This window comes from Microtus oregoni, unplaced genomic scaffold (assembly GCF_018167655.1).
Source record: "Microtus oregoni isolate MIOR12 unplaced genomic scaffold, Mior012 000034F_ref0000314, whole genome shotgun sequence".
NCBI classification, from domain to species: Eukaryota; Metazoa; Chordata; class Mammalia; order Rodentia; family Cricetidae; genus Microtus; species Microtus oregoni.
This window is the reverse complement of record NW_024543093.1, coordinates 1,705,567-1,733,363: the sequence shown is the minus strand read 5'-3', so window position 1 is coordinate 1,733,363 and position 27,797 is coordinate 1,705,567. Positions and strand designations below refer to the sequence as shown.

The 27,797-nt window shown below is 39.5% G+C and overlaps 1 protein-coding gene across 1 annotated transcript; it reads left to right on the top strand.

Moving 5' to 3' along the window:
• Positions 1 to 27,797, top strand: LOC121432363 (ATP-dependent RNA helicase DDX1). Its single transcript, XM_041630277.1, has 26 exons — positions 1 to 102; positions 2,708 to 2,759; positions 3,036 to 3,099; positions 3,802 to 3,831; positions 4,756 to 4,852; positions 6,419 to 6,466; positions 8,053 to 8,136; positions 8,344 to 8,427; positions 8,934 to 9,010; positions 9,939 to 10,011; positions 11,230 to 11,306; positions 11,414 to 11,528; positions 12,231 to 12,369; positions 14,391 to 14,451; positions 16,858 to 16,956; positions 18,074 to 18,163; positions 18,898 to 19,086; positions 19,707 to 19,758; positions 21,257 to 21,403; positions 22,597 to 22,688; positions 24,064 to 24,136; positions 24,212 to 24,284; positions 24,362 to 24,404; positions 26,098 to 26,193; positions 26,627 to 26,747; positions 27,483 to 27,797. The coding sequence occupies exons 1-26, from the start codon at positions 87 to 89 to the stop codon at positions 27,611 to 27,613; spliced, it is 2,223 nt and encodes a 740-aa protein (XP_041486211.1). The 5' UTR covers positions 1 to 86; the 3' UTR covers positions 27,614 to 27,797.

Sequence of the window (27,797 nt, the reverse complement as noted above, 5' to 3'; positions counted from 1 at the left end):
CCGGAAGCGCGGGCCGTCGCAGGTCGGCGTGTCTGCAGGGAGGGAGAGAAGAAACGACCGAGCGAGCGGCGGAGGCGTGAGCGAAGATGGCGGCCTTCTCCGGTGCGTGGTGGGAAGCTGAGGGGTTGCGAGCGGCTCGTCTCGGTCCACGGGGAGTTGGTGGGGACTACTGTTGCGGCGGTGGGGTGGCGGGAGACCGGAGGGATGCCGTCCTCCGGGCACCCGCGCTGTCGGGCAGGGGCGGCCGGTGCAGGCCGGGCTTTTTCCCGCGGGCGCTGCCCGGGAATCTTCGCCAAGCCGCTTTTTCTTCCCCCATTCTGCCGTGGGCCTTGCCGCCACCTGCCAAATCCCGACCGTGGTGTCTGCGCTCGCGGAGCCCGGCCTCCTGCCTCTTTGACGTGGCAGTGACCAAGAACATTTTTCTGCCCCGCGACACATCTGGTCCTGGCCAGGCCAAGAAGCAAGTAGCGTGGGGAAGGGATATTTTGAGGGAAAAGGATGATTGTCCTGTTGGGGGGTCCCCTGTCCACACACAAGCCTTTCCACGAGTAAAACTATCAAGAATAAGTCTAATCGTCATTTGCTAAACAGCACACTGAGAATTAACGTTCAGTGTCAAAGCTAAAGCAATTTTTTCCCCCTCATGAACATACTAACTAAAACTTTTTAGAATTAGTTACTTGCTTTGTGATAGCAAACAGGATTTGGGATGGGGTATTGAACTCTCCAGTTGATGTTTCTCACTTTCTCAATCAACCTTTCTTTATGCACTCACAGTTTTGCAAAGTTCCAACCAGCCTTGAATATACTAAATATGATCTATATATGTGTGTGTATGTACATGTGTGTATGTGTGTGTGTGTGTGTGTGTGTGTGTGTATGCTTATGTATAGCAATGAGTTTGGCATGCTATCTTTTTATGTTGTTAACCTATTTAAATGGCATTTTACTATCATTTGCTTTTTCCATTTTCTTCTGTAAGAATATCAGGAATTCCAAATCTCAGGCTACAGGGGAAACATTTCTGTTAAAGTCACGTCTTCCAAGAGGAATCCTCTCACTTTAGACCTGAAATCTGCCAGGAAGTTGTGGGTCGTTGTTTTATAGGCACACATCTTTGGGAGAAATGCTCAAATTTCAGACAAAAGTAAAATGAAAGCATTTGAACACGTACCTGTTTCCCTTAAAAGGTTAACTGTTCACTTTTTTAAAGATAAGGTTTCTGTAGAAAATATGCCCAGCACATGACTAGGATCTGGGGGAAAATGTCTAAAATTTGCTAAAAGCAATCCATGGTTGCTGCAAGCAGCTCGAGCTTGCAGTTTTCCATGTGTAACATATTTAAGACTATCACTTTCTTTTTAATTTATATTTTTGTGGTAGGGGTTGAACATGGACGTTCCCCAGTGGAGGTCAGGTCAACTTTCTGGAGTTGATCCTCTACCATGTGGGAGCAGGGACTTGAACTTGGGTCTTCAGACTTGGTGGCAAGTGCCTTAAGCTCCTGAGCCTGGCCCATTGCTCCCCCATTTTTCCCAGTAGTTTGCATTCTAGGGGTCAGAATAGGAATAGACTCTAGGCATAGTTTATTAGACCAGTCTAGTTGGTCATCTTTTGGGCTTCATTAGTTTATCTTTGGAAGGGAAGGTTAAGTAATCTACCTACTATAATTGATTTCACTTGAGGAAGGATAAAATGACAGAACACTTAGGAACTGCCTACTTTGTCCATTTATGGCTGGCCTTAATGCAGAAGTATTTAAACAGACAATTGACAAAGCAGGTCTTCACTTGACAGCCCCCGTTGTTCAGGCTTCCTGTCCTCCCCGCCATCAATTAATCAGAATTTGTTTTTTATGTTAAAAATACAAACACTTCTCAAACTTAGAAAAAGGAATTCCTCCTCGAAGCAGTGTCTTGACTGTGAAAACACCTCACACTCCTTGTGCTGGGCGGTGTATTGGGGGCTGAGAGGCTGTATACACTTAAGAAGGACCCCAGTGTCAAGCTTGAGTAGAGTGAGATTCTGAGCAGGTGACCAAAAGTTACTCCTGTATTTGGGAGTTTTTGATTTACTTAAACTTTTAAAGTTTTTTTTTAATTGAAATATAGTATTTGTATGTAGTTAAAAGGTACAGTGTGAAGTTTTCGTCTATGAATATGCTTCATAATATAATAGTTAACTCAGTAAATAGTGTGAGCATTACCTTAAACTTGTCAAATCTATAGTAAGGACATTAAGAAGCCTCTTCTAGTCTGAGGCACACAGTACCTGATGAACAGAATTTTGACTATGGCTGCCATGGAAGGTGGGCTGTTTGTTTTTCTTAGCTCACCCGGTGAAACTAGAGGTGCAGGGCTAGGAGCCTGCCAGATTTTTCACCACGAGCTACGAGCTACCACGGGCTAATGGCACCATGTCAGCAGTATTACAGGAACATTTTCCTATACCCCCACAAAAGCAGGTACGACAAGTCCCATTTTCTGCAGAGAAAACAGGTTTATAGTTCTTTCCCAAGGTCCTGTTCTAGTAAATGAGACCTTGGATTGAACTCAAATCTGTCTCCAAAACTCAACACTCAGCAATACCATACAAAGGACCAATATAAGAGCTAAACTTCAAAGCCTTTCCCCAGTTCTATAAATCAGCTTTAAGAAAAGATGGCTTATTAATAGGTTTGATTATTAAAATGACTTTTTGTTTTCAGAGATGGGTGTTATGCCTGAGATTGCACAAGCTGTGGAAGAAATGGATTGGCTGTAAGTATATAAAACTTAAATGTGTTTGTATCAGAAATCTCCTAATGTGAACAGTAATTTTTGTCAAATATATTTTTATCTAGCTGAGTAAGTGAAATTTAGTTCATGGTGATTCTTTACGTCATAAATGTCTCCTTTGAACTTTTAATTTTAGCTGGAAAAAAATGGTTGGATTGCCACGTACAGTTTCTTTTAGGTTGATCTAGCATGACTTAATTAGCCTGGATAATTCTCTATTCTTAACTAACTACAGTTCTTCAAATGTGATTCTTTTAGTCTACCAACTGATATCCAGGCAGAATCTATCCCATTGATCCTAGGAGGAGGAGATGTACTTATGGTAGGTTTACATCTAATAAGGTGGTTGGTGGTACGGGGCACACATGTTCTGGAGCTGTGTGACCCTGTTTAAGATATCTCAGAAGCTTGAGTCTGGAATTGTTTTACCAAATTATTTTTATTCACTAACCGGCATTTTTAACATGTATACTGTGGTCAGCGTATTCTATAAAAGTGGTAGGGATAGGCCTGGAGTGACTTATCAGTTTTTATTGAAGGTAATGGTGGGTGGGAGCATAAAATATGTAGCTGGAATGGTGGTATCACTTGCGATAACAATAGGAAATATACATTTAATCAGATTGGATTCTTTTTCAAGTTAAATAATTTGCGCAGTGGGGAGTATGGAAAGCTGCCAGGTAGGTGTAGGTTAGAATTATGGTTTTGTGAATATCAGTTGTATAGCAGACTGTAGTATAGATCTGTGCGGTTAGATACTCTTAGTATACTCTAATAATTAGGTTAAAATGACATGGACCTCCGTTGGGTGGTAGTAATGGGAAAGGAAAGAAAAGGACAGATTCTTAATGAATTGGGAGAGATGACCCGATTGACAGGAATCAAAATTGACTGAGACAGAGTAATCTGACACACTAGAAATAAAGTTGGCTAGTCAAGTATTACAAGGTTTCTACATGCTATTATGCTAAGTTTAATCTCTTTTAATTCACAATTTAAACTACAATTTCCCCCACTTATTCAGGCAGCAGAAACAGGAAGTGGAAAGACTGGTGTAAGTAATACATTTACATTTAATTAAAACCTGAATTTAAAAGTATGTTTGAACAGTATATATTTGTGTATTTGAACAGCTTATATTTTGAAATTTTTAATTCAAACATTACCTTCTAATATATAAGAAATGATAGTTTGTCATTGACTTAATTATGGTTACTATCACTGTGATGAAATACCATGACCAAAAACAGCTTGGGGAGGAAAGGGTTTATTTGGCTTACATATCCTAAATCCCAGTCCATTGAGGGAAGCCAGTGCAGGAACTCAAACCTGGCAGAATCCTGGAGGCAGGAGCTGAAGCAGAGGTCACAGAGTATTGCTTACTGACTTGCTCCCCATGGCTTGCTCAGACTGTTTTTTTTTTTTTTTAGCACCCATAATGGTCTGGACCCTCCCATCTCATAATTAAGAAATGCCCCATGGGTCTGTGGAGGGAGTGTCTGAGCTGAGATTCCCCCCCCCCCCCCCAATGACTGTAGCTCATTTCAGCTGATGTAAAACTAGCCATTCGGAGTACTGTTTCTCTTGTTGACAAGTTATGAAGCTTTGTAAAGGGTATGGATTTAAGGATGTCATTTAAAGCGGTCTTACAGAAAGAGACACAAATTCTGTATGTTTACAGGCATTTCAGAATTTCAGTGCTCTTAAAAAGATTGCACCCAGAAAGTGTGTCTGTTATCCTAGATTAGAGAAGCCGTCTGAGTAGACATCTTCCCGTTTTGCTCTGTGTTCATTCTGAAGTTCCAGGGCATCAGCTGACTTCTGTCTGTCAACTCTTGATTATCTGATTGGCATTTAGGTTTGGGTAAATGAAATAGCAGTTCTCTGGATAATTTCTAATGTGCATGCATAGCCTTGGCCATTATATTGACTACTATCCTCAGTAGCCGACTGCTAACAGAAACTGTTTCTCTGACAGGCCTTTAGTATTCCAGTTATCCAGATAGTGTATGAGACCCTGAAAGACCAACAGGAAGGAAAGAAAGGGAAAACTACTATTAAAACCGGTGCTTCGGGTAACTATTATATTGATACTTTCTTTTTTGAAAATTAGTCATTCTCTTGTTTGCTGGTTTGGTTTGGGGTATGCATTTTATTGCTGTGTACACAGTACAGCATTGCAGTGTTGTGTCCTGGAAACAAGGATAAAAAGTGACATTTATGACCTAATTAGCAAATCGTCCATTCTAAAATGCAAATGGTGTGTCTTTTGAGAATACACTGGCATTTGGAATTTACCTTTAGTTGTTTTTGTGTTTTTCTTAACCATATATAACTGTGTATGTCTACGAGTAAGGATGAATATTGTGCAAAGTGGTATTTGTCTTCCTTACACGGAGGCTGATCCTCTTACTGGGTGTTGATCCTATTATGAATAATCTCACCTTCATTTCCTTATCTTTAAGTAACGATCTTTTTCCTTCCAGGGTTCCTAAATTTTATTCTTCATCTCTGCTTCTGTTATGTTTTAACAAATGTATTATATATTTTGAAGTAACTTGTTTTATGATACAAAACAGAAAAATAACAAGTTTGAATGAACTTGGCATATCAACTTTTTAGTTTTGATATATAAAGGATGAATGAATGAATAAATGAATTGTGAGAGATAAAAATGAATGTAATTACACATTCATTGTAATGTTGGCCTATTTTAAAATAGTTTCAGAACTTTTAACAGCCATATGCCATCATTTATGAGAGATGATGCAAGACAGGAATGTTTCTGAGGTGGCCAGACAGAAGTAGGGTGGGTCTAAAACTCATCTCTGATGAGGAAACACAAACCTACATTTGTAAACATGAAGGATAAGGGAGACGATGACAGCCGATGACTAAAGACATGTGGAAAGAAAATGGTTGCTCTGGGGAACAAGGCCCAGAAAGGCTTACAGATAATGTGTAGGATCTCTTACCTTTAGGACTTGCTAGTGGTTAGGATGAGCTGATAAGGGAGAGCCCTAAGGAAGATAGGTCTCCAGCATTCATAGTATATAAACTTCATAGACAGCTCTTGCTCAGAAAGACAGATAGACAGACCTGATCCAGAAAGGATTTCAACCATGAACAGGGAAATGGGCCAAAATGCATGTAAAGTCTCCTTAATTACTGTAATTTTTTATTATTCATGGGCCAACAAGATTTTAGAAAAGGAAAAATACCAATCGTATAAAAACAGGAAGAAAAATAAAAGTATGACTTGAAATTTCATATTGAATTAAAATAAAGGACTGGCTGATAAGATCGTTTATTTCCTCTATGTTCAAGGTTGAGTTGCTTAGATACTTAAGTTTCACTTTATCAGTGACAGAGATCAGTGTCCTGTACCCAGAGTGCACTGAAACAAGGGGAGACTGGGTTGCAGTCCCGAGTGGGCCAGTGGTTTTCATCGATACCTTTTGATTTTTCAGGGCTAGTTTGTCTTTAATAAAAACAGCTGCATATATATGTGAACATTACAAATGATGTACAAAACCATGTTGAATCAAAGGCATTGGGTATAAAGTACAAACTATCTTCTGTTTTCATAGAGCTATTGTAGCACATGGTTTGACTCACTTTTCTTACATTAATTTGTCTAGTGCTCAACAAATGGCAGATGAACCCATATGACAGAGGATCTGCTTTTGGTAAGTGGATAAATTCTGCCTACTCATTGATAATTCAGAAACTTTAAAAAAAATGAAAATACCAAAAAAATTATGAAAAAGTATTGTGCATGATTTAATTTCCAGAGATTATAATATAGTCACTAAATATAAATAGTATAGTGCTGAACTAGAAATAGACAGTAGAATATGATGGAAATAAATCCTAGTGGAAATGACAGTGTAATGTACACAAAAAATGTAGTATTGTAGTATTGTGTTTCCATGGGGAAGGGAGATTTATATGGTGAAAGACACGGGCGACATTGACAATCCATCTGAAACAACCAAAAACTGGCTTCTATGTATCTTAACTAGAAATAGATTTCACATGTACTTGAGATTTAAATTATATATATGTGTTCGTGCATACACACAAAAAATGTGTGTGGACGTATATGTGCATGTACAATTTAGCATGTATCATTTAGTAGAAGAGAAGCTTTTCTAATCCAAGTAGAAGACTTAGAAATTATAAAAGAATGTTTGTGTTTATTGTTTTATTATTTTAATTGACACATTAATTGTGTAAACTATTAGGATTTATTGGGATTCCATTTGTACAGACGTGGTTTTTTTTTTTTTTTTAAAGATATATATATTTATTATGTATACAACTTTCTGCCTCCATGTATACCCAAACGCCAGAGGAGGGCGCCAGATCTCATTACAGATGGTTTGGAGCTACCATGTGGTTGCTGGGAATTGAACTCAGGACCTCTGGAAGAGCAGACAGCACTCTTAACCACTGAGCCATCTCTCCAGCCCCTGACGTTATGTTTTAATTACAAGCATCCATCTACCTTTCTCCTCTTGATTTCCTTCTTGAACTCTTGATTTTCCTTTCTCTCTATCTCCCAAGTGCTGGGATTGCAGGCAGCTCACTAGAGATCCTTTTACATATTTCTAATATTATTTCTAATATTTCTAATATTATCACATGAATAAGAACTTAAAATTTTTGAAAAATTAGGTAATTGAAAAATGAAAAAGTGGTATTTTACAAGTTTGTTCTTTACCAGGTACTGAACATGACTTGGAAAAACATGAATGTGGCAAAAGATACAGTTTTTTTTCCAGTATAAACAAAAACTAAATTTTTATTAATCTGCATCTGTCTGACTCTGGTGTGTAATGTAAAACCTCATTTCTTAGAGTCCCCAGTACTACCCAGTAACACACTCTGGTCATTTGTATGCTTCTTACTAAATAGTCAGAGCAGCAAATTGTAACGAATAGTCCCATGTTATTCCTTAGCAGTCTTGTTCTCCCACCACTGAAGAAGGACGAACACGCATATTGGCCTTGAGGCTGTTATTCAGGCAGAATACTCTAGGAGTTATACTCATCTTCCTGGACTCAGGTGAATTCTTGTCCTAACAGTGACAGTATAGAAGCCCAGGAGATGCAGGGATAAAGGGGAAGACTGCTGTCATCTAGGAATCTAAAGTCTGGAACACTCTGAGAAGTAAAGCTCTTATTGATGAGACTGAGTAATTATTTTATTTCCTGAAGAATGGTTCGTGTGGCCTGTACTTATGTACATCTCTGTGTTTCCCCACATCTAGCTATTGGGTCAGATGGCCTGTGTTGTCAGAGCAGAGAAGTGAAGGAGTGGCACGGGTGCAGAGCGACCAGAGGACTGCTGAAAGGTATTGCACCAGCCTTCATAACTGCTTAAGGTTGAACTGTCAGTATGTGAATTCTCCATAGGCACTTTAATGCAGAGATCTGACAATCTTCATGGTACAGAAAGACCCACAGTTCTTCTGTCACATACAAATGTAACTCAGAAGCGGTTGGTAAATGGGTCATAGGTATGCAGTTTGTGTTAATCTCATGGAATTTTACCATTACAGGGAAACACTACTATGAGGTATCCTGTCATGACCAAGGCCTGTGCAGAGTTGGGTGGTCTACCATGCAGGCCTCCTTAGACCTGGGTAAGTGTTTCTGTAATAACTGAGCTGTCTTATATTTATACATTTTTAACATCTTAATTTTTTTTGGAGACAGATGAATGAATGAGCTTCATTGCATTAGAACTTAATTTTATGAACACAAAAAATATTTATCTGTACTTCACTCGGTTCCAGAAAAGACTTGAAATAAGTTACTGCTTGCTTCCTGTTTGCACCCCATTCCTTGTTCTGACAATATGGAATAAGAGAGACTAAAAATGAATGAAGATCAGGCTAGAATGAGCATCTGCAGAGACACTTCAGATTATTGTGAGTTCGTTTAGTGACCATAGCCAGTAGTGAGGTGGTGTCACTTGTGTCTGTTGCATACTCTGCATTGGCTGAAAATGCCCCAGATGATGCAGGGCTCCGAAACCCAGGGAGACTTGTCTGGACTCTCAGACTGCAAGGACAAAATCACTTCTTTCACAGGGCTTTTAATTCTCCTGGTGAGCTCAGACCTCTAGTAAACTACTTTTAAAATCTAGGTACTGACAAGTTTGGATTTGGCTTCGGTGGAACAGGAAAGAAATCTCATAATAAACAGTTTGATAATTACGGAGAGGTAAGCTTTGATGCTGTTTATTGAAACAGCATTTGTAAGTCTTACATTCTTGATCACTTAAGACATGATTGAGAGGCCGGGCGGTGGTGGCGCACGCCTTTAATCCCAGCACTTGGGAGGCAGAGGCAGGTGGATCTCTGTGAGTTCGAGACCAGCCTGGTCTACAGAGCTAGTTCCAGGACAGGCTCCAAAACCACAGAGAAACCCTGTCTCGAAAAACCAAAAAAAAAAAAAAAAGACATGATTGAGATAGTTCAGGTTTGGACTTGAGAAAGAAATTTATATATTTAAGACTAAATAAGTAGATAGGGCTTAAATTTTTATTGGGAGCCAGGTGGTGGTAGTGCATGCCCCTTTAACCTGATCACTCAGGAAGCAGAGACAGATGGATCTCTGTGAGTTCAAGGCCAGCCTGATCTACAGAGCGAGTTTCAGAACAGCCACTGCTGTTACACAGAGAAACCCTGTCTTGAAAAAAACCAATATATCTATAGGGGAGCGGGCAGTCAGTACAGGAAATGTCCGCTTACATCTCAATTTTTAGTTTTGATTATGAAGACTTTAAATATAGTTTTCTGTGTCTAAGTCCATGGCAGTAATCTTTAATATCATGTTGATTCTGAGAAGTATGTCAGATATATCTACTATTAGATATGATGTGTGCTCTGACAAGTTTTTAGTGGTTTATTTTTTTAAGACAAAATCTTACTCTGTAACCTAGGAGCCTGGTGATCCTTCTGTCTCAGCCTTTCCAATACTGGCATTACAGGAGTGAGTCTCCATCCCCACCTGTGATAGTCGTTTAGATACCCTCATTTCATTTAAAGTCTTTAGAGACACCACCATTGTTTTTGCTGCTGCTGCCTGTGCTTTGTTAACCTCGTTTCAGAGCTTTCTGTTCATGACGTTTCACTTTCTGGGTTTTCAGGAATTCACTATGCATGATACCATTGGGTGCTACTTAGATATTGATAAAGGGCATGTGAAGTTCTCTAAGAATGGTAAGAATATTTATGATTCTTGTTTCTTACTTGTCTTATTCTGTTCTTAAATCCTCTACCCTATTCACCTACCTTTCATTTCAGTGGGTATTTGTTCTGTTGAGTGTTTGCTGTGTGCCATGTGCACGGGAAAGTGATGAAACCGCAGCAGAAGGTGGAACAAATGAAGGGTAGCTCTGTGGTGCTTTCACACTGATGAGGAGAGGCAGACAGCCATTATTTACAAATAAAACATTAGGTGGTAGTGAGTGGGGAGGAGAGGAAGAGCAAGGCAAAGGAGTCAGTTGCTGTGTGGGGATATGTGCTTTTCTAGAGAGCTCTCAGAGAAGGCTCTGCTGATGAGAAGACATTTAAAAGGAAGTCATGGAGGGGGGAGGGTTTGTGCAGAGAACTGAAGAGCATTTCAGGAAGAGGGAAGGGCAAAGGAAGGTTCTAGGTGTAAGTGTCCACACTGCCTTAGCAACAGTGAGGAGGTGCAGGTGTGAAGGGCTGAAGTGCTAGCTCAGTGAGATAGAGTAAGTGAGAAACCCCGGGGTTCTCAGCAGCATGGGCCAGCTGTGTCGAAAACAGATGAGGAGGTGGGAACTGGACATAAATATTAGTAAAGATCCAAGGCCTGCTTTCCTGTGGCTAAAAGCTGGCTAACTGAGGAGAATCTAGCAGAGAAGAAGAGAAGGAGAGAATGGGGCGCATGGGCTCCGGCTACTCAAGGGAGAAGTTGGTTTGTGCCCAGTACTGCTGAAGGTATTGTCAAGAGAGACAGGAGTAAGTTTGCCTCAGAATTTGGTACTTGGTAGCTAATTTGGTAGGGAAAGGTGGTAGGTGATCATGAGTCAGACATGTAGACAGTGAGATGAGCAGAAGGAAGGATGTCCTAAAAATGGAAATCAGGGATTTTACTTCATAAGTGAGAAGAAAAATACAAGTGAAATGGAAGGAACTGTGGATCCAAGGGAGGATTTTGTGTCTAATGTGGAGTATGTGAGCTATGATGTCTCTAGAGGCAGAGGTCTTGGAGATAGGGAGTAATTAGACATGTAGACACGAAGAGGGGACAGTTAGTGAAGTCAAACGCTGAGCAGGTTGGCTCTGGGCAGCCCACCTTTATCCATAGGTTCCAAAGAGCATGAGAAAGAGAGGCAGGTTGGTAGATTTTAGTGTGTATGTGGAAATTCTTTTTCATTTTAATATCTCTGGTTTTGTTTGCTTGTTTTAAAGGAAAAGACCTTGGTCTAGCATTTGAAATACCAGCACATATAAAAAATCAAGCTCTCTTCCCCGCCTGTGTTTTGAAGGTATTTAGAAGTTTTGCTGTGATCTAAACTGTTTGATTTTTATTATATTTTACTGGGCAGTTTGCCATTATGTTAAACCTTTTTTTTTCCCTTTTATTCACTGCCAGAATGCCGAATTGAAATTTAACTTTGGTGAAGAAGAATTTAAGTTTCCACCAAAAGATGGTTTTGTTGCTATTTCCAAGGCCCCTGATAGTTATATTGTCAAGTCGCAGCACACAGGTACTTACTGCACCAGAGAGGGTGAGGGTTTTAGAGAACCCGAATGGGAAGGGCTTCTCTTAGTAAGTCTCATTTTTCTCCTGCTCTAGTTTAATCCACCCCTGTGATTAACAGATTAGTAAACTTCAGGTTCAAACACAATTGATGAGCTAGCTATTTTGTGTCTGTTAAGGCATTTAGGCTATCTCAGTCTTGATGGCAGTGGTGTGCTTGGCTCCTGTGCTTCTGAAGTGCCATAGCAGCCTGCTGAGGGCTTGCCACAGATTGTTTGATCTTTCCACAGCCCTCTGAGGTAGCCTTTACATTTTACAGAGGGCCTGAGGAATACGGATTTGAAATCATTTACCCAAAGTCTCAGAGCAGATAAGTGCTAGAACTGAATTCAGATCCAAGCAGTTTTGACTTGAAAGCTTACGTTATTTTCTGTATGATTGCCTGGTATAGTTCACCCACTTAAAGTACATTTCCTGCCTTGTCACAAGATAACAGCCTCAATCAACTGTTCTCAGCCCAACTTGACTTTAAAAAAAAAAAAAACCCACAAGTTATTTTAGGAATTTTAGCTTTATTTTGTTGGATTGTCTTCTATATTTTACAATTATTACTTAAAGTTTGATAACTGAAACATTAGCATTCATGTTTTTAACTGACATGTTTTCAGGTGTGTTTTATGTGACCTGTGGTCTTTTCTGTTCTCCTAAGGTAATGCACAGGTTTCACAAACAAAATTTCTCCCTAATGCTCCAAAAGCTCTCATTGTGGAACCCTCCCGGGAGTTAGCAGAGCAAACCCTGAACAACGTCAAGCAGTTTAAGAAATATATTGATAATCCTAAGTTACGGTAAGCCTTCCTTTCGAGCTCAGATGCGTATTGTCTTTGTTTAAAGTGTTCTGGAAGAGGAAAGTTAAACAAAAGGAGGCATCGGTGTACAACATAAAACACTATAACTTTGTAGTAGCGGTGTTTCCACTGAGACTGTCCTCCTTTGGGCAGAGGCTGATTTCATTCAGTGTTAAATTAATTTCATCTCTTCACTGCTTAGAAAATGTGTGGCTCAGTGAAGGTTGTCAGTAGCCCTAACCTGAGAGTGACTCTAAGACCCTTGCGGTGTTGTCTTCTCCGTCTCCAAGTGTTCCGTGGAGGGAGACTTTCTTTGTTCCTTTATTCCTTTTGTGAGATAGAATCTTGCTGTGTAATCATGCTGGCCTCCTGCATTTTAAGTACTAAGATTACATGTGTGAGCCACCATATTCAGCTCAGAATCCTTTTTAATTTGTGAAAAGCCAAATCCTGTAAGAAAATTACTTGTGGATTTCATGCTTAATAATTTTTGTTACTTTGTTTTTAACTTTTTTTTTTTAATTTTTTTTTTCTTGGAGCAATTTGGGTGATAAAGCTCATGTTCAGAAATGTACATTTAGGTGGGTTTTGGTATATTAACAATGTTATGTGATCATAGCTACTCTCTTTATTCCAGAAACTTAGAGGTAAGTAGTGACCTTACTTACAAGTTAAGCAGACTGATTTAGTTATGAATTATACTAGGCAAAATAATCCTTAATTTTATTGAATGGATTGACACATTACTTATTTGGCAGATATTAAGAACCCTGTGTTGTAAAGTCTGTGCCTAAGATCTAGACTGGGCTCCAGTAGTGAGAGTTGCCCCCACCTTCACAGAACTCATTGTGGGATTGTGGGATAGTGTGGAGAGGAGAGAAATACGAAAACTGGGGGAAGCATTTTGAGCATGTGGAAAAGGAAGCTCCTAAGGAGTTGATAACAGAGCTCCTGTTCAGTGTAAGAGTCTTGACCTTCAGAGGAGCAGTTTTGGAAGCCTTTGTAAAGGTAAAATGCCTTTGTAGTTTGATTTGCTGCTGTCATTATCTATAAAATGAATGTGTTTAGACAAAGTCCGCAAGGGGAAGTGGATGGTAGAAAACAGTTCACTGGGGAGGATGGTGAAATTATGGGTTATAGATTACTTATTTGGTATTTAATACAAATAAGCCCTTGCCTTACTTGAAGCCCTAGTGACTATTTGAAACTACCCTACCCATCCTACACAGTGAGTCTGAGGCCAGCCAGGACTACATAATTAGACCCAGTTTCAAAAAGGGGGGATGAGGTGGCTAGAGACATGGCTCAGTGGTAAAGAGCACCAGGCAACCCATCAAGAGGGTTTCCAGCACTCACATGGTGGGTCACACCCATCTGTAACTCCAGTTTCAGCACATCTGACACACCCTTCCATGGGCAGCTGACGTGTGTGGTACACATACATGCGTGTTGGCAAGACATTCATACATATAAAATATTTTTGTTTGTTTATTTGTTTCTCAAGACAGGGTTTTTCTTTGTAGCTCTGGCTGTCCTGGAACTCAGTCTATAAACCAGGCTGGTCCCGAATTCAGAGAGTTCTGTCTGTCTCCGCCTCTCAAGTGTTGGAATTAAAGGTGTGCACCACCACCACTCAGCTTAAAAATCTTTTTTTAATGAGAAATTTTTTGTCTTTTAACAAGCTATGAGTAACACTAAATACAAGTTTCTGATTATCCTTCCTGAAGGCAACCTCTTTTTACCCTGACTCCTATTCTCTATACTACAGACAAGTGTGTTTTAAAAGGTGGAAGTCTGGTTTTGAAGAGCTTCCGTGGGGTAGGCTGTGTAGATGAGGACTGACTAACTGTAAGCGCTCAGTTGCCCCAGCGCCATTTCTGGTTTTGGGGGTGAAGTGCTCAGCTTCCATGTTCCTGGACTCACGTTAATGCAGCCCTTCTTCAGTGACCTTGCCTGAAAAGAGTGTAGAGCAAACTGCAGGACAGACTTTAATCTCCCCCTTATTCTGTTGTTCACTTCAGGGAACTGCTCATAATTGGGGGAGTGGCGGCTCGGGATCAGCTCTCAGTTTTGGATAATGGGGTAAGTTGTACTTTTAACTTGGGAATAAATTCTGTTTTTTCCAAGAAAAATCGACTGAAACTTAAATGAGCACAAGACCAAATGCTGGAAGACACCTTGTGGGCACACCTACTTTTTACCCAGAAGTTAGAGGGCAGTGGTCCTTTTTAAATTCCCCATCCAAAATTCCACCATGCTGTTTGTTTATGCTTTGGTTCCCTGGAAATTTCCTTCTAGACTTTCTGATTAAAAGACAATGTTTAGTTATTTATTCTTTTTTTTTTCTTTTTCTTTCTTTTTTTTTTTTTTTTTTTTTGAGACAGGGTTTCTCCATATAACAGCCCTGGCTATCCTTGAACTCACATTGTAGGCCAGCCTGGCCTCGAATTCAAAGAGATCTGTCTGCCTCTGCCTACCAAGTGCTGGGATCAAAGGCGTGCACCATCACCACCTGATGTATTTATTATTTATTTAACAACAACAAAAAAAACCCCCAATGCTAAGTATAACCAATATAAATATGGAGATGAGTAGGTTATGGAGATAAAATGTCAAAGTTTCTGCAAGCCTTGAAATGATGAAGAATACCGAGACAGCCTCTGAGCTCAGACACATGAAGAAAGTCTTATAAACTGCTTAGATGTGCCATTGTGTAGGACAAAGCCAAGATTCTCTGGTCCCTATTATTTGGGACTTTATAAAATTCTATATTTATGTTTATGAAATGAACATCTTACAGATTTCCCTTTTATTTCCTTTCCTTAATATCTAATTGTGAAATCTAGACCATCTCCGGTTCCTTTCAGTTCCATCCTTGCCAAACTAAATTTGATGTTGAATGAACTGTAAATTTGGCTTGACAGTATATTAAGAACAAGGCATCATAATAATGTACTTGCCAATGCTATTTTAAAATGGATAGTGTTTCTCTGCTATGTTCTTATGTGATTTTTATTTGTTTGTTTGTTTTTTATTGGTTAGTAAATTTAATAGTTTCATTCATGGCCCTTGTTTTTCAAACTCAAGTCAGTTTTCCCATAATGTACTGGGCTTTTCACCTTATGTTTTCCAGCTGTGGAATTTTGAGAGCATTAGATCTGCTTCCATCAGTCATGTTTCATAGTTTGTGGCTTAGACTGCAGTAGAGCGTTTGCTATGCAAGCATGAGGATGTGAGTTCGGTCCCCAACCCCAGCATAAAAGCCAGATGTGAGGCTGGGAATGAATCTCAGTTGGCAGAGAGCTCTCCTAGCATGCATGAATCCCTGGGTTCAATATCCACCACTGCATAAGTCATGCGTGGAGGGACACACCTGTCATCCCAGCACTTGGGAGGTGGAGGAAAAGCATCTTGGACAAAGTCAGACATGGTGGCCTGAACGTATAATCCCTGTGCTAGAAAAGTAACCACAGGAAGATCCCTAGGGCCTGTTGCCGTAGCCTACTCAGTAAGAGACCCCGTCTCAAAAAATAAGGTGGAAGATAGCTGATGTCAGCCTCTGACCTACAGTGCATGTGCACACGCATGGACATTCACACGCTCAGGATACTACTGAAGCCAGTGGCAAAGGAAAGGCAGTATTATTCCATTGTTTTGTTAAAGGAGGTGCTGTGCTCTCTTTGTTTCCCTTCCCACATTTTCCACTGTTGTCTCCACCTGTGGAAGTGAGAAGAGAGTGTTCTTTCTGCTGGCACTAAGCTATGGGATGGTTATGAGCTGTTCTTTGGACACTGGAAACCAAACCCAACACTCGGCAAATTCAATAAGTGCTCTTAACCTAAGCCACCTCTCCAGCCCCACAGACCTCTTAATAGATTCAGTTTGAATCTCAGTGTGGGCACTTACTAGTGGTATATCCAGTACTGTGACCGTAGTGATGGGTCCACACGATAATCTACTCCTTTAACTGTGTCACAGGGATGGAACCCGGAAGAAATTTAGCATTGTGTCTGTTCACTCTGACTACTTGACAGACCCTGCTCTGTGGGCCTTCTCTTATCAAAACTATCTTGTAAGATAAAGATATTCCCCTGCTCAAAATGGGAAATTGATACTGAATGACATCATTCATGGCCTCATAGTGGGATAATGGTGGAGCTGGTATTGAAGTTGGCATTTGGGAATTTTAGAATTCATGTAAATTCATATGTTTCTTCTTGTAAAATGCAAATTTTACATATTAGATTATGTTTAAAAGTTAAAGCTGTCTAAAATCAGTTGCCAAAGTCATCATATTAACTTCAAATGAAGCACAGATGATGTATGTATAGCATTATTTATTCGTAGTGACCTTAAATGTCCTTTGCGCTCACTGTCACTATGTCAATACTCTGTATGTTTTGTTGTGAGTGGAAAAGGACACTTAGCTGTTTAAAGTAATCATAGTAATTTTTCAGTTTGCCTTGGGTGTTGCTTTTGGCTTTTCAGGTTGATATTGTCGTCGGTACTCCGGGAAGATTAGATGATTTGGTATCAACGGGAAAGCTCAACTTGTCTCAAGTTAGATTCTTGGTTCTGGATGAAGCAGTATGTTGAAATATATTCATGTTTTCTTTAGAATATGCTTGTGCTTTTTCATATAAGATTTATAAGATGAAAAAAATACACTTTAGCCATGATCCTACTATCTAAATATCACAGTTAAACACATTTTCATAACACTACATATTGATATACATACAGTTGGCTTTTTATATATGCATATTAAATCAAGCTTGAAAGAAAATATTAGAAAAAAATCCCATTTATATTGAACATATATAGACTTATAATTTTGCATAACTAATGCAGTGTAACAACTATTTACATTGCACACAGGTATGAGAAATCTAAGCCTGCTTTCAAGTAGATGGAGAATATACATAGGAATATACATAGCTTTACACCAAGACCTTGAGCAGCTGAATTTCGGGATCCAGTAGGGGTTCTGGCACTGACTTACTGTAGGTCATTAAAATTCGACTTTGGGGAGTTTTGCAAACATTTATAAAAAAAAAAATCATAAACTTTTCACATCACTATTCGTAATTACTCTTTGAAGGCTATTTAATGTTCTGTTATATGGATATATCATGGTATGTTTATTATCTGACTAGTTACATAGTTTGCTTTTTTTATTCCTAATAACTCTGCATACATTATTCTTATACAACAAATTATTTACATAGGTAGTTTGCCTTTTTTATTCCTAATGATTTTTTTGTGCATACATTATTTCTTATACAACAAATTATTTATATCAGAGATGCAAAATGTGGACCATCTGGAAGAACATAAATGTGTTTGAAGCTTTGAAATACTCTTCCAAATTATTCTCAAGATGGTTGGGTTAATTTCCCATCACTGAAACTTTCTCAGTTTTCAAATTAAAGTCATTATCTTAAAGACATATGTTATAAACTGTTGTATTAATTTTTGAATATTGGAGTATGCTTTGGGTTTATTTATTATACCTTTTTCATATTGTAGTCACAAGGAAACTAAAGTTGAATTTATAACTTGTCTTTAAGTATTTAACGGATCATAATTATTTTGTAAATACAGGGATATGTATGTTTATATGTTTGTTTGTTTGTTTACCTTGCATTTTAAATTTTAAAATTAAAAGATTTTAATACTGATTAGAAACTCTTTTCTTCTGCAGGATGGGCTTCTCTCTCAAGGTTACTCTGACTTCATTAACAGGATGCACAGTCAGATTCCTCAGATTACTTCTGATGGGAAAAGACTCCAGGTATCAGGTGGCCAGTGCCTCTCCAACTATGTGTAGCCAGCGGTACCACTGCTGGAGGAACCAAGAGTTTTGAATAAGTTTGCTGATTAAACACTTTCTTTGTTATCATCTAGTTACCGAGTAGTACACATGCACACACAGATGATAGTCTTAAAAGCTGCTTTTAGAAATAAAGGTGATTTCTTAGTCACCACTGATGACCCTAAGACATTCTCAGTGCTGCTTCCTGTGCAGCGCGGAAGTAGGTTCAGCTATTGAAGTCACTCATCTTTGTCGTGGTTGTTTCTGAAAACATTGTCCTTCCTTTCTTCATCCTTCCATAGGAAGTGGTTTGAGAAGAGAGACTTTTTAGAGAACGGGATGATTAATAACTTGTGAACTCTGACTTTTAAAATAAACAAGACAAAAAACTTCCTAGAGGGAGAGCTAGCATGCTCTGTGTTTGACAGTGAGGGTACTGATGGCATGCCGGTGTCACATAGTTAATAGTTACTACATGCAGTGGGGTATTGGATTTGTCTTGGCCGACAGCCTGCCAGTGTCACACTGTTATTCTTTAGTACATGGAGTCAGGTACTGGATGTATTTTAGATCCTCTGGTTATTATACTTTGTTCTCATATTATTCATTATTAGTGTGAGTCTCAAAATATAAAAGAAATAAATTTTAAAAATGAGTGTAATGTGATGCTGATTGTTATAGAGTTGATCTACACCCATATTCTCCTGTCTTAGGTGATTGTTTGCTCTGCTACTCTTCATTCTTTCGATGTAAAGAAACTATCCGAGAAGATAATGCATTTTCCCACATGGGTCGATTTGAAAGGGGAAGATTCTGTTCCAGACACTGTGCACCATGTAGTCGTCCCTGTAAATCCGAAAACTGACAAGCTCTGGGAAAGGCTGGGGAAGAACCACATTCGAGTAAGTGCTGTGTGGTGAACATTGGTGTGGTGAACGAGTCTCCTGAGTGCTCAGTGGTGCTGAAAGCACTGAGCTTTTTGTACCAAAGCCTCACATTAAGCCGTGTCTTGACTGTGAAAGCTTAGGTGTGTAAAAGGCACCAAATAAATGGCAAATTTCATCTTTAACTTTTTTCTTTGTGATTAGCTTCCTTGATAAAATTTTTGTAAAAAAGATTACCTATGTCAAATTTCAGGTGCAGAAACTTCCATTTTAGTAACATTTCAGTAGGAGCTGCCTTGTGTTATTTGATGTACCCTGTTCTCATAAAAGTCAGTTTCACTTGCCCATCTTGTCCTTTTCTCCACTTTTGCTACATTTATTTTTATGTAATAAAAGTGTGTTTCAACTATTAAATATAATAGATTGAAAGCCACATTTTTATTTTTGTTACATTTATACTTAATTTCCTTAGTTAATGAAGAAATTTTCTGAACTGAAAATGGTTTTGTGTACAGATTATAAAGACATGCTTGAAATTCAGTCCAAAGACAGATAAATTTCTTCCTTTGAATAGAATGGCACCTGCTCTTAATCACTCTTTAATATCCACATCCCTTTCTATCTCTCCCTTCCAACAGACTGATGATGTACACGCAAAAGATAACACAAGACCTGGTGCTAACAGTCCAGGTGAGCTGAAAAATTACTAGGATGTGTTAGAGATCTGGGAAATAACTTGTTTGCTCTGTTGAGTTTCTGCTCCAACTAGTCTCCCAAAAGATGTGAGATATGACCTACAAAGTTAGAATGGGAAAAATAAAAGCAATAAGAATATTTGAAAAATGGGGCACAATAATCCATTTAGCTTGGGGAGGGGAATGTTAATCAGTGAACTTAGACATTGGTTTTATGACTTCAAAATTATAAGTCTTGGATTATAGATTATAGAAAACCAACAAATTTGTCGTGACAGATTTATATTGACTTTGAAATTCTAGAAAAATGAAGAAGAGGGATGGTAGGGGGAAATGCCTTTAGCTATAATGTTGAAAGACAGTCTGGCTTTCTTGATTATTTTTGTGATCATTGTGACTTTTTTGGTATGTGATTCAAGGCATTAAACACATTTGTATTGTTCAGTCATACACTTCATAGACTCAAACAAGAAACTCTACTCAGTGATTAGTTCTAAAAAGCATTAACATTAGTCTGAACTCAGTGAAGATAGCCTATGAGACAATTTGTTTCGTGTTCATAATGTTCCAAGAATTTATGAAGGTACAGTAGGATATAAGATGCTAAGACCTAAGGGAAGGACCTTAGACTCATCAGACTGCATGTCTGACACCGGATGTCTTGAGTGGATCCTTAGAAGAGGTCAGAGCTGTTTTGCTTCTTGGTTGAGTTCACCGAGAGGTTTGTGATATACTTCTGAAAGGTGGATTAACTGAAATCTTGATTGGAGTTTCTTTGAATTCAGTTTTATGTGTAACTCCAGATTAGCATTATTTATACTCACTTTTCCTCCCTGTGAGAGAAAAGTAGAGAAAGTACTAGTTGAGCCCATACTGTTAACCCATGGATAGAGAGTGCACTTCCCAAATACCCATTTTACTGTATTGCCCTGCAGCTGGAGACGACCAGAGAGCATTTAGAAACAGGTTGGGCATCAGCAGACAGGTAACATGATAGCACCACTTCCCATGGCTGAAACTTCTAGCCAGGTTCTCATTTTGTGGAGTGCTGTTAGGCTGGTTAGATTTATTAATTTCCTTAAGTCTTAAGATAATCCAATAATCATGTCTTGAGCAGGAAGGGAAGTTAATGCAAGACCAATTATAACTAATGCCTGAGAGGAAAGTAGCAAGTTTTGATGTGTGTGCCTTTTGTGCTAGTCTGTTTGCACATTTGTGTTTATAATGGTTGTGGTTTTGTGTGTGTGTGTGTGAGAGAGAGAGAGAGAGAGAGAGAGAGAGACCTAAAAGTAGGTAACATTGACCTTGACAGAAACAAAAGTAAATGAAGTAATGAAGTAATGAATTAACTCAGTATTTCACTCCCATACTCTGCCTTATCTATTGTACAGCAGAGATTTTTAGGAGAGTTAAGTGTGTCTGACTGATAATGTGTGCTCGTGATAGCTTCATATTGACATTCTGTTGCTTGTTCTGTTGCTATGGTAATCAAGAGATGTGGTCTGAAGCTATTAAAATACTTAAGGGGGAGTATGCTGTCCGAGCAATCAAGGAGCACAAGATGGATCAAGCAATTATCTTCTGTAGAACTAAAATTGACTGTGATAACTTGGAGCAGTACTTTATGCAACAAGGAGGAGGTAAATTTTTCTCACTTATATCCTCATTTCATAGACTGTTGAGGTCACATTGATGAAAGCCAGAATGCATGCACAAAGCTGGAAGCAGTGATGGCACAGTGTAACTTAGCAGTGTCTATCTACATTTTCATGGATGAACCCTGGGGTAAATAGTGAGAACTTTTCCGCACTGCTGCAGTCTTCATTAGAGTAAACCTGAACCACAGAATTCTAAGGCTGTAGATCTAGGTTACGGATTAATACTAACATTTAAAGAATAATGACTAATACAGAATGTGTATTTTCTAAACTGGTAAAGAGGAAAAAGAGGAATGAGGGGGAAGCCTTAAATAAGACTAAAGAAAGAAAGAAGCCAGGCCTTGCGGCACACACCTGTAATCCCAGCACTTGGGAGGCAGAGGCTGGAGGATCGTGAGGTCACTTAAGGGCAGCCTGAGCTGCATAATGAGATGGTATCTCAGAAACCCAAAGAACAGGAGATAAGAGAGCTCAATGATAGAACTTGCCTGGTTATGAGTAAGGCTCTGAGTTCCATCTCTAGTCCTGGAGGAGAAAATACATATTAGAAATCACAGAATAAGATCAGTATTGTAAAAATCTTGAATATATTTAATTCATATATATTTAATATATATTACATATTCAGTAATTCAGTGGACTGAAGTCTTATGCTAAGGTCACATAGAGTATTACTCTAGACAAACATTAGGCATATGTCGTTACAAAGAACATACCAAAAACTCAAGGAAATTATTAAAAACCATTTGCTGACTTGTGTTTTGTGTGTGTGAGGGGAGGGGAGGTGTGTATGTTCCTGTAGGGTGTACGCATGCCTGTGGAGGCCAAAGGGGTCTTTTTTGATTACTTCCCATCTTCTTGCTCTCGCCCTGGACCTGGAGCTAATGGATTCAGCTAGGCTTGCTAGCCAGTGAGTTCCACCAGTCCACCTGTCCATCCCCACTCGCAGCTGGGGTTATAGATGCCGACACTGCCCATGCTTACGTTTACCAACTAAGTTGCCTCCCCAGCCTTTCATGGAATTTATTTTAATGGCATTTTGCCTATGACAGAAAAGCTGTTGCTTTCATTTGTGCCAAACTTGGGTATACAGATCTTTATAGACAGGTGCTGTTAGTCTGTAGTCTTCTGCATAATGCTTTTCAAGGTCAGTTGTTCAATATGCTTTTCATTAGGACCTGATAAAAAAGGACACCAGTTCTCATGTGTATGTCTTCACGGTGACAGAAAGCCTCATGAGAGAAAGCAGAACTTGGAAAGATTTAAGGTACGGGGCCTGGTTGCCTGTATTTCCTTATTATTTAAACTGGCTGATTATAGTGTTCCTTGTGTCACTTAACATTACAACTCTTCTCATCCTAGAGACTGAACTTTTACCCATACATCTTCATTGTAGCAGGAATTAGTCCTTTGACACTCAGATAAAAAATGTCATGTTCCCCATCAGGTAGGCAGACAGCACTGTAGTTAGTACCTGGTCCACTGCTCCTGGATGGTGTGTTCGGTAACCTGCTCTTTGACATACATAAATACATACTTGCTTTCCTCACATAGGTACTTTGTGGAAATATGGCATAGGTAAACCATGTCTGTGGAAGTTTTTTAGAGAGGACATGAATACTTACAGAGAATTTACTTTGTTATTAAAGGAATTGTCATTAGAGTTTAGTAGTGTTTTACTGTTGTTTGAGGTGCACTTCCATGTGCTTCTGCATACTAATGGCTTTCAGAGCTCCTGGTGTGTTTAGTAGGCCTCAGCTTTATAGATAAACATCAGCAGTTTCTTCCCACTGACATTCCAGTTCACCAGAGCAGGTTTGTTTTTTTTTTTTCTAAGACCCGTGGTATGGGAAAATGTGGGACATACTGGGCTTAGATTGGTTCATGCTTCCATACTGTGTATCGCTGGTGTTCCCTGGTCTCATTACACAAGTACACCGCCATTCGGGGATTATACTAGACCAAAAATCACTGTGCTCCTCTCACTGCCAAATCTCAAGTTTCCTCTGCACAAAGGCATCCAAAAGCTAGTTTGTATGTCTTTTGTAAGCACTAGGGGCTCATTCCCTGCCACTCTTTTGGGATTTGTCTGTTACTTTGTGACTTTGGGGGTAAAGCATCTAGTAGTGTGGATTTGGTTTTGGTTTTGAAGTTTTCTTTTGAATGTGTATGGGTATTTTTCCTGCACCACATGTGTGCAGTGCTCACAGAAGTCAGAAGAGGGTGTTGGGTCCCCTAGAGTTGACATTACAGATTGTTGTTAGTGCTGTGTAGGCCCTGGGAATGGAGCACCAGAAATCAGTCAGTGCACTTAACCACTGAGCCATCTCTCCAGCCCCTAGATTTAGTTTAATATGAGTAAGGACAACACCTAAGTTTCTATGTTCTGTTCTATTGTATAATTTTGAGTTTCCAAACATATTTCTAAAGATAAAGCCAGGTTTAATAACACTGCTGTAAAGAAAACAAGGCCAGACATTTATACTGTGTTTCTGCAGATAATAAAGGAAAACGCCAACACTTGGTCCAGTAGATTATGTCCAAAAAGCTAATCTGAAAGTAGCATTTAGCTCTGTTAGTGGAAAGATGGTTTTTATGTCTTGTGTGTTCACTGACAGACTCCTTTTTCTTGGTTCTTTTAGAAAGGAGACGTAAGATTTTTGATTTGCACAGATGTAGCTGCTAGAGGCATTGACATCCATGGTGTTCCTTATGGTAAGAAGAGACTTACTGCCCTACACTCTAACCTTACAAACCGTGGCAGCTGTTAACCATTGTCTTTATTTGCAGTTATAAATGTCACCCTGCCTGATGAAAAACAGAACTACGTGCACCGGATTGGCAGAGTAGGGCGAGCTGAAAGGTACTGCCCAGGTTCTTCCCCCTTTGAGCTCCCGTGTTTCAGAACTAAGGTCTAATACAGGCTTTAAAATCTTTCAGAATGGGCCTGGCCATTTCCCTGGTGGCAACAGAGAAAGAAAAGGTAATCTTCCCAGTGTTCTCTTAGAGTCATTGTGAGTTGTGGTTTGATTGGGAAGTAAAAGCAGTTTGGTTTTCCCTCTGAAACTGGAGTCAGTCACAAATGGAAGTGAGTGAATGGTTTTTTATTATTATTTAAAAATTTTTTAAATTTTACATACTAGCCCCAGTTCCCCCTCCTCCTACCCTCCCCCACTTGCCCCCATTCCACCCCCCATCTACTCCTCAGAGGAGGTAAGCCCTCCCTTGGCAAGTCTGGTATGACAAATTGAGGCAGGACTAAGCCCCTCCCCCGTATCAAGGCTGAGCAAGATATCCCACTATAGGAAATGGATTCCAAAAAGCCAGTTAATGCACCCAGGATAAGTTCTGGTCCCACTGCCAGTCCCCGCCCCCAGATCAAGTCACATAACTGTCACCCACATTCAGAGGACTTAGTTGAGTCTCCCATGCAGGATCCTCAGCTGTTAGTCCAGAGCGCTCACTAGCTCGGGTCAGCTGTCCTCTGGTTTTCCCAATGATGATCTTGACACACACACATACCCCGGCTCATACTATCCATTTTCCCTCTTCAGTTGAACTCCGGGAGCTCAGCTCAGTGCTTGGCTGTGGATCCCTGCAACTGCTTCCATTAGTTACTGATTATAGAGGAAGGCCAGTTCAAGCACCCTTTCCACTATTGCTAGGAGTCTTCATTGGGGTCATCCTTGTGAATTCCTGAGAACTTCCCTAATCCCGCAATGTCTCCCTCTATCAAGATATCTCTTTCATTGCTCCTCTCCTCTGTCCCTCCCTCAACTTGACCATCTCACCCTCATGTTCCCATCCCCCATCCCTTCCCTTCTACTATTTGCCTTTCCTGGGGCTCTGTGTGTGTGTCCCTTTTAGGGTCCTCTTTTACCTAGCTTCTCTGGGGTTGTGGATTGTAGCCTGGTTATCCTTTACTTTACATCTAATACCCACTTATGAGTGAGTGCATACCATATTTGTCTTTGTAGGTCTGGGTTAAGTGAACATTTTATGGCATTTCTTTCCTCTGCATGGATTGAATAGATAAATAATAGCACATGATTTATAGTAAAAAGGGCAATATATGAATATTCCTAATAGCCTTAATATAGTTGTCAACAAAAATTCTCTAAACATTGTAGTATAGGACACTTTGGGGGTGACACAGGCTCTTTATAAATGTAATGAGGGATTTGTAGAAAAACTTTTATAAGATCTCATACATCTTTTTCTCAAATTCATGTGCACATGTCCCTTATGTACTTTATTGTTCTTGCCTATAACAGTCTTCAGAATATTAATTTTGATGTAACCTTCTCCAGTATTTATCCCCTTCCTACCCATACCCACCTTTTTGTGGTTCAGGCAGGCCTCAGACTCAGTCCTCCCTGCCGAGGCCTGAGTGCTGGTTTGCAGGCATGCTCCGCCACACCTAGCCGCCCGCGCCCCTTGGACCTCAGGTTGTGATGTCAGTTCACTGTTCGGTCACTCTGAAAATTTCTTTCTGTAGCTCTCGCCCTTTTGTATTTTCAGAATACAAAATACAATGAGCCATTGCATGAAACACATAATCCTTTTTTTTTTTTTAGTGTTTTAAGGAAATAAAAAGTTAAAAACCCCAAAATTTAGAGCAAATTATTTCTCCCTGTCTCTATGCGTGTTGATATTTTTTTCTTCCTTTACTGTAGGTTTGGTATCATGTATGCAGCAACCGTGGGAAAGGATGCTATAACACAAGGCTCAAAGAAGATGGTGGCTGTACCATCTGGTACAATGAAATGCAGGTGAGACCTTGATAAACAGAGTGCATTCATCTATAAAAATTACATCTCGGGGCTGGATAAGTGGCTCAGTGGTAGTGCACTGGCTGCTCTTCCTGATGACCCTGGTTCAATTCCTAGCACCCACATGACAGCTCACAACTGTCTGTAACTCCAGTTCCAGGGGATCTGATACCTTCACACCAATGCACATAAAGTAAAGTTAAATAAATTATTAAATAAAAAGAAAAGAAAAATTACAACTCTACTTTGATATATTTGTCAGCGATGAGATAGCGGTATTGGCTAATAATGCTGTTTGTGAGTTGTGATTCAGAGATCTTGCTTCTGTTTGTCCAAGCATCAGGCCTGCCAAATTTTAGTTAGTACAGCTACAGTGAAACTATTAAAGTGAAATTCTTATTTGAAATATTTTCATTTTCTCATTCTTTCTTAGCTACTTTCCGAGATAGAAGAACACCTGAACTGCACTATTTCCCAGGTTGAGCCAGATATAAAGGTTCCAGTGGATGAGTTTGATGGGAAAGTTACCTACGGTCAAAAGAGGGCTGCTGGCGGTAAGCTGTCAGACCTATCAGTGTATTGTCCACCTGCCTGCCTTTCCACTCTGCACCGCTGTTTTGTAGCCCAGACTGGCCTGAAACTCAGGATCTTCCTGCCTCGGCCTTCTGAATGCTGAGATTATAGGCCTGTACTAACACACCTAGCTAAATTTGCCTCTTTGAATGTCAGTTTATAAAGACAATGATTTTGTTCCATTATGCTAATAGTATATTATTAGCATGTTAATTATTTTCTACTAATTATTCTCCAGTGCTTTATTGCTTGGCTTGCAGCATTTTATTATGTGATCTGTATGTGAATGAGGGACAGCAATTTAGCTGATTGTCTTGAAGTATTCATATCAAGAGTACTTGAACTTTTAATGAAATATTAGAAAATGGGTATTATAGGTGATTTTGAACAAAGAATCAGAAGTCTTTAATGTAATTGGCAACCTGTTTAATGTTCTCTTTGCCCAGAATGTCTCTGATTCAGGGTAAACTAGTGGTCTGCAAACCAAGGGAATGGTGGGTGTGGCTATTGAGGCAACTGTTATATTAGTGAAGCTTGAATACTAATTTATATTGAAGTTCTTGACTTTAAAAGTTAAAGCTAAATGTGCTGCAGATAACTTGCCCAGAAGCTTAATGCTGGAAACAGTGTATGAAGTGATACTTGAGCCTACGTCTTCCTGACAAGTCTTCAAGCGTGTCATTTACGTTGCTTTATGATTTGTGTGTGTGGTACAGGTGGAAACTATAAAGGCCATGTGGATATCCTGGCACCTACTGTTCAGGAGTTGGCTGCCCTTGAAAAGGAAGCACAGACATCTTTCCTGCACCTTGGCTACCTTCCCAACCAGCTGTTCAGAACCTTCTGATTCCATGTAGATGGAATAGGGTCTCAGTAATAAAGTCTCTAACATGGTGGTGCTGCTTCCAAGCAGCAGTATTTATAGTAACTGAGCTATGACTGCTAACTCTTGCATGTCAAGAAACACAAATCTTAGGAATTCTTCATAAAATGGCAACCTAATGAAAATAAATTTGACAACTATATTTTAA

What these genes read in the sequence shown, in the direction of transcription:
- LOC121432363 (XM_041630277.1), top strand. An exon ending in AGTTTGATAATTACGGAGAG is followed by an intron (nt 9,011 to 9,938) that starts GTAAGCTTTGAT and finishes CTGGGTTTTCAG; the next exon opens with GAATTCACTATGCATGATAC. An exon ending in TGGGGAAGAACCACATTCGA is followed by an intron (nt 19,087 to 19,706) that starts GTAAGTGCTGTG and finishes CCCTTCCAACAG; the next exon opens with ACTGATGATGTACACGCAAA.